General features: G+C 39.9%; 1 protein-coding gene across 2 annotated transcripts; it reads left to right on the forward strand.

The window, feature by feature from the left end:
- The first annotated feature begins 90 nt into the window (after window positions 1–90).
- On the forward strand, window positions 91–6,015 carry pdap1a (pdgfa associated protein 1a). 2 transcript variants are annotated; one of them, XM_061708449.1, is made up of 6 exons: window positions 91–270; window positions 1,928–2,010; window positions 2,094–2,174; window positions 3,977–4,101; window positions 4,219–4,370; window positions 4,492–6,015. In XM_061708449.1, the coding sequence occupies exons 1-6, from the start codon at window positions 258–260 to the stop codon at window positions 4,515–4,517; spliced, it is 480 nt and encodes a 159-aa protein (XP_061564433.1). In that variant the 5' UTR covers window positions 91–257; the 3' UTR covers window positions 4,518–6,015. The 2 variants fall into 2 exon arrangements, with proteins under 2 accessions (XP_061564433.1, XP_061564434.1); XM_061708450.1 differs by having other exon boundaries at window positions 4,495–6,015.
- The last annotated feature ends 1,131 nt before the right edge of the window (window positions 6,016–7,146 follow it).

The following is a 7,146-nucleotide window of genomic DNA, read 5'->3' on the forward strand; positions in this document are numbered from 1 at the left end:
CGTATTTTTAATGAAGTTGCGGTATTTTTGTGAATGACTGAAGTATTATTATTATTGGCCCAAGGCTGATCATTGGTGTGACGGCCCTATCTGCGCATGCGCAGATGGCCCCGAGTAAACGCTGAGCAGCGGGAGAGATAAAGTAGTCCTTTTTCTTTTTCAATTCAGCACTTTAAAACGCCGCCTTTTCCTGTAAACTGTTGAAACCAACAGCAACATTTTGACAGACTTGGCCTGATTCTCCTCATTTTTAAGCCATGCCGCGCGGTGGTGAGTATTATGATCAGACCAACTGCGGATGGTTTTAGTTAGCGAGTGTTTAGCCTTGTAAAAAATGTAAAAATAATATATAAAAATACCACTTGTATACAGATAACGGTCTTATGTCGAGTTCAGCATCCAGACAGTTTAAACAGTTAGTGTTTATTGTCATTTAAACATCATGTTCCATGTGCACACGGGACCACGTTGGCTAATGCTCCTTTATATAATGTCCTGTTTGTTAAGACTATTTAATTATATCCGTAATCATGTTTTAAAGCTACATATGAAGTATTTACTGCCAATAGTGTTTTGTTGTTGTTGATTGACCTATTCATCGGTAAAACACACCGGTCATGACATTTACCAGCGAACTGAGCTGCTGGACGTCAGAGACACAACACACAACTACACACAGTTACACAACTACAGCTACACACAACTACTACACACAGCTACACACAACACACAACTACTACACACAACTACACACAACTACTACACACTTACACACAACTACACACAGTTACACACAACTACACACTACAACTACACACTTACACACAACTACACACGGTTACACACAACTACACACTACAACTACACACTTACACACAACTACACACGGTTACACACTACACACAGCTACACACAGTTACACACAACTACTACACACAACACACAACTACTACACACAACTACTACACACAACACACAACTACTACACACAACACACAACTACACACAATTACACACAGCTACATACTACAACTACAGCTACACAACTACACTTCAACACAACTACTACACACAACAGCTACACACAACAACTACAGCTACACAACTACACTTCAACACAACTACTACACACAACAGCTACACACAACTACACACAACTACACACTACAACTTAGGGCTGTGCAATTAATTGATTTTAAATCTAAATCGGATTTATTAATCACAATCAAAATCGGAAAATGGATTTTCCTTTTTTGCAGCTGGCTGCATTACAGACAGAGCTCGTCTAGTCATCTTTGTTTGGTCAAGAAAATTGTAAATGTTGTCACTTTACTAAACTCAAGGAGGATTTACGGTATCTTTCAATTGCACTTCTTTCCCAATAGGGAAATTTGTTTGCTATTTTTCTTTAAAAATAAAGATAAAATATTCAAAACAATTTATTCCATTGTCTTTTGTAGTTTTACCAAAAAAATCGGGATTCTATTTTTGTCCAAAATCGCCCAGCCCTAGCTAAATGTCAACATGCAACAGCCAAACTACAACACGCGACACCTAAACTACAACACAACAGCTACACATCCAGGTCTGATCCCTCAGCAGACTGATATTGAAAGTCCCTTTGGATCTGAACTATTGTAAATAAAGAAATAACTTAATTCTCCAGGTTAGATATGTACCGAGATAGGACCTGGTTGACTCAGCTTTTCTGCTTCACCAGAAAGCTTTCTTTGGACAGTGCGTTCCCGATACCTACTACATTAAATGTTTATCTCTCTTAGAGCCTTTTGCTGGCTGTTTGTCCTGAACTTAACTGTTTTCAACTGCACTGCAAAAAATGTACATTTCTCTGCTCGTAAAATGACAAACCGCTGAAATGCCCCAGTGCAGTAACGTTGCCATGATCACTTGGACAACTGCGTTACAGGAAAGAAGAGCCACAAGGGCCGGGGGAAACAGTTTACTAACCCTGAGGAGATTGATCGGCAGATGAAGGCGCAGAGAGAGCTGGTGAGTGAAAGACCTGTAGAAAACACAACATTTCTTCAGTCCAGATCTGGTGTGATTGTGTGTGTGTGTGTGTGTTTCAACAGGAGGAAAATGGCGGTGTAGAGAAAGAGAAAGAGACCCCTACAGATTCTGAGGAGGAGAGCAGCAGTGATGAGGAGTCTGACGTGAGTGAAGCCAAGGGTATATTACTCCAGTTTGTTAAACTTTGCTTTGCTAAAGTGTTTTTTCCCTCAAGTTTTAGGCCCAATCCCAATACACCCCCTACTTTCTTTCACTAGCCCTACACTAGCCCTCCCTCACTATCACTACCCCTAAAAAAAAAAAGGGACAGATTTTAGGGCAATTGAAATCTTCCCCGGTCTGTCCCAATACTCCTCCTACTCCTACTTTCAGCACCACCCCTAAAATCAGGAAGCTGAGAGCCAAAAGCTGTTTTAATTTCAGCTGTAGCGCTGTTAATATGGCACTTTATTAAGTTTTAATATTTTTTCAGGCGTAAAAGTAACCGTTAAGATCCCCAACCTGGGCTCAGTTTATCCAAATAACGCCTGTTAAGAAATTTGACCCGATGTTTTCGGAGAGAAGAGCTCGGCTCGGAGCAGCAGCAGCCGGAGTACAGGCGTGATCGCCAGGTCAACCTGCGCCGTCGTCCCGGGGAGAAACCTGCAGCTCTGTTGAGAATTACCGCTGGCTGAAATAAATCATTTAGGAAGATAAATGTTGGTTTAATAGATGGAATCTAACAGTTGTAGCTACACCTGTTAAAAAATTTGCTCTGAAAATTTAGAGATTTCTGCCTGCGGAGCTGATTTATGGGCCCGCGTTAAATCGATGCAAAGCCTAGGGCGTAGGTTACGTAACCTACGCCCTAGGCTCTGCGTTGGTGTAACGCGGAACCATTAATCAGCCTTTATTCTGGCGTGATCTTCAGCAAACGGGCAAACAAGTGATTATGTACATTCACTGAGTGAATATTATGAAAGTAAAATATATATTTCTCACTAGAAATGTAATCAAAACGCATTTTTATGCAGAAACTAACTCAAAATATTGATTTTATTCACTAAAAAATAAGAAATGTCCGCCATGTTGTTTTTTTTTTTTTTACTCAGTCCGCAAATGACGACGAAAAGCATTCTGGGAAATTTTTCTGGCCCTAGATCAACTAGTGAGCAACGGAAATCCCTCGCTCCGTATGGACAGATTCATAGCCACTACACTAGTTTTCTTCACTACCCCTAGGTGAAAAGAGGAATTGGGACACCACTATCCTCACGGGAACATGCAAAATTTAGGGGTAGGGATGAAAACTAGGGGTAGTGGTAGAATTGGGACAGGGCCTTAGTGTTATAGTGTAGCTTTAAATGGATTGTTTGTGTTAAAGATGTTATGATGCAATTTGCCACTTGAAGTTTCCCTTCTAGATGATTGTATTCAACTTTTTAAAGTGTTTCCTTGATTTATAGATTACAGATAAATCTGTCATATTCTAAGTCGTTCGCTAGGTATCTTTGAGACTAGTTTGAAGGTGACTCATGTTGCCAGGCTTCAAGCTGACCATTTTTGATTAACAGAAACAAATCACATCTATTTGCGCATTAAACTGTTCTGTGTCCCTGTGAGATGGTTCCCAATAACAAATCATCAAATCATCTGGCCTATCTGAGTAATGTCTGAGTAATGACTGAAGACTAATTATTAAAACTCCAAAATAAGGAAAAGATATGCTGAGGTAAATTCTGGTCCATATAGTACCGTCATCCCTTTAATCTTGTATTCTTTCTGAGAAAATAAAGAAGTTATTCCTTTTCATCTCTCACAAAATGACTAAATATGTAATTGGCAGCATAAAGTGCAGCAGTTTAATGGTGTTTACATTTATAATATAATAAAACCGTAGAAAAGAGTGGAAGAATTCAGGCAATTAACTGTTCTCATAAGTTTTCTTTTTCTCTTTTATACGCAGTCTAAACGGAGGAGTGGGGTGGAGGGACTTATAGAGATTGAAAATCCCAACCGTGTGTCTCAGAAGAGCAAGAAGGTGACTGAAATAGACACCACTGCTCCCAGAGAGCTGTCTCGCAGAGAGAGGTGGGTGTCATGGTAACTGAGGTTGTTTGTGCTTTGCTCCACGTTGAAGGCCTCCACTTCTGTGTTGTCAGATTCCCCCCCAGTCAAGTAGTCAAGTAATTCTTTTTTGTCTTTCAGAGAGGAGATAGAGAAGCAGAAATCAAAGGAGCGTTACATGAAACTCCATCTTGAGGGAAAAACTGACCAGGCTCGGGCCGATCTGGCCAGACTGGCTATCATCAAGAAACAGAGGGAAGATGCTGCTAAGAAAAGAGACGACCTCAAGAAAGGTAAAAAATATGGACCTTTTACAGAGGTTACAATGGAGTATGCTGATTTGAATAGTTTTGAAGAAAGGTTGGATAAATGTTTAATATGAAGTCATTTTCCTTTTTGTTTTTTTCCCTGAAGTAGAAGAAACCAAAGGAAAGCGTTAGTAGTCCCCCCAAAAGCTTCAACATGGCCTTCAGTCTCAGACGGATGGATGGAGGGAGGAGATCTGGAGGAGAAATGGGAGGGGGGCCAATATGAGTGACATCAGATCCACGCTGCTCCTTAACTCCCGTCCCTCACTTCACGTTAGAGGGCTACGGGTCTTCCATGACACAATGGTCAGGACAATGAAAAACAGGTGAAGCAATGCCGGATGAAGAGGAGTGCAACATTTGGGAGGCCTCTAGCCTTCTTGAAATTTTTCTTCTTTCTTTTTAAAGTTCAAGAGGAAACGTTTGCAGGTCATCCAAGTGCTTCACAGCCTCTTCACTCTCCTCACCTACCAGGGTTTTAATTCTAAAGCTGCTAAAATTACATCCTTTTTCATGCATTCATCTTCTTTTTTCCCCTCTCTTTTCCAAGCTATCTAATAGACATTGACTAAACATGTATTACAGTTGGGATTTCTTTGGTGCTTTACTTTCCTTCTCATCAGTTTTGTGGGAAGGAAAGCTGTTGAACTTTGCTGCAGAGTTCACAGTTCTGTTGTAGTTAAAATGCCATGCTGCAAGTCCCATGTGATTTTTATCAGCATGTTCTGTAAGACTTTTCCCTTCACACGCATTTTTGAAGGAAAAAACAAACAAAACAACCCCCTCCTTAATTGGCTTTACATACATACAATCTGTTGTAGGTCTTGCCTTGTTTTTCGTTTCCAGTTCTTAACTTCACTTCAGAAAAGATCTAAGAATTGGCTGATCTGTTAACCACGGCACTCCGAGGAGGCGGAAGATATTTGTTTTTTTTCTTGCTGTGTCATGGATCATGTCACCTCATTCATCTTATTGCCGTTTAGTTCTTCTATTTCAAAATCTAAATTTTGTTTTAGGCCCCAGGAATAGTAGTTGAATTTCCAAAACGAAAATGGATCAGTATTATGTTGCTGAACGTCTGTGTTGGAAATGTCAGACCTCCCCAGTAACTGTTGCCTTGTCACGTTTCTAACATGGATCTTGTGTAAATGGATTTTAGGTCAAAAGTCAGGACTCTTGTTCAAAGTGAATGCTTGGACACGTCTAAACTTCTGAGTTTTGTTTTCTTTTTGCCTTTTTTGAAGTTTACACAAGACCCATTCACTATTTATCTCTTTCAATTAAAGCGCTACGGGGAACCTGCACTAAATTTATACGGTATACTGAAAGGCTACAAAAATGCACTTCTATACATCAGCACCACCATCGACCGTCTCCAAACCTTTAGTGAACATCAGAGAGGACTTCAAAGAAGATTCATTGCAGGGGTTTTTTTGTGTGTGTTTTATTGTTTACAGTTAAAATGTACATTCAAAGAAAACTGCAAAATCAGTGTGATGTATTTTTCTTCGAATCATATTCCTCATGAAAAATGTTGACGTCAAAATGTATGAAATGCAGCCACAGTAGAAACATGCTCCGTGAAATATGTATTTGATGGCATTTTTAAAAATAAAACCATTTGTAGGTGCACGACTGTTGTGTTAACTTTGTAAATAGTGGATTTGTGAAAGCTGATGTATTTTTGATTCGTAGTGACGTCGTAGTGAAGTCGGGGGTGGGATGTTTGGATTTGGATGCAGTTTGCTAGAACCACCACTAGGGTGCAGTGTGTCACCGACGAGGGTCATCTGCTTCATGAGTACACTAACAGTTTGGCACAATTTTAAAATATAACTGAAAAGTGACACTTCTATTAAAGGTGTTCTTCAAAATGACATACAATTGTAAGAATACGAGGAAAAACAGCTGGGAACGGAAGGTTTTAAGTTGCTCAAAGCTCTGTAACATCTTTAAAATCCACAGAATTACCAGGGAAAGCTGTAAAAACCGATATGTTACAGGGTTGATGTTGCAAGGCACATAACGTCACTGGTATTAGTTAAGGTTGTCCCATGAACACACGCATCCTGCAGTCATCTTATTCTAGCAGGAAGTGTTAAATATCTAGTTTCATCCTACTTCTTTCCTCCTTTCACTTGTAAGCAGTGTTTATCCTTGAGTTTCCTCTGAGTTGCATCTTGGATCAAAATAGTTAACCTTGGTTCTTACTACGGTACTTTTTTCGTATCCAAAATTACACATTTTGTTTGTTAAAGGGGAAATATTGAGATTCAAAACAGTGGCTACACTGAAATTAGTTTATTTTAGGCAAACAGGAAGAAAATGTCCCAAGAACGTGCATTGACGGTTTCCTCTTTTAGCCTTAGTCTTTTTATACTAAGAACTCACATTGATATAATTCAGGAAAGTAATTACAAATCACAACCTGCCAGGAGAAAAACGAAGTTATTTGCTTATGAAGCAAAGATTTAAGTTTATTTAAGGGGAAAAAGCAAAATCCAGTTATGATTGCAGCCACACGTGGCATCATCCCAGTCACTCAGATGTGAACGCATCTGTCAGTGAAAGGTGTTTAACTGTCAACTGTTAACACCTAAAACACGCATCAAACCCCGGGCGGGGGTGGGGGGCAAAACCAAACTTTCCTCCCTTTCACAGCTGACGTTTCATCGGTTCAACTTCCTCATTCGCTGACTTGTTAGATGTGAGATAGAAGCCAAATCCTGAAACGAGAACAAAAACCTGCGGCCAGAAGGCG

Source organism: Cololabis saira, chromosome 19, assembly GCF_033807715.1.
Source record: "Cololabis saira isolate AMF1-May2022 chromosome 19, fColSai1.1, whole genome shotgun sequence".
Taxonomy (NCBI): domain Eukaryota; kingdom Metazoa; phylum Chordata; class Actinopteri; order Beloniformes; family Belonidae; genus Cololabis; species Cololabis saira.

Excerpts from the sequence above, each read along its gene's own strand:
- pdap1a (XM_061708449.1), top strand. Across the intron at positions 2,011-2,093 it reads TGAAGGCGCAGAGAGAGCTG|GAGGAAAATGGCGGTGTAGA; the intron begins GTGAGTGAAAGA and ends GTGTTTCAACAG. Across the intron at positions 2,175-3,976 it reads GCAGTGATGAGGAGTCTGAC|TCTAAACGGAGGAGTGGGGT; the intron begins GTGAGTGAAGCC and ends TTTTATACGCAG.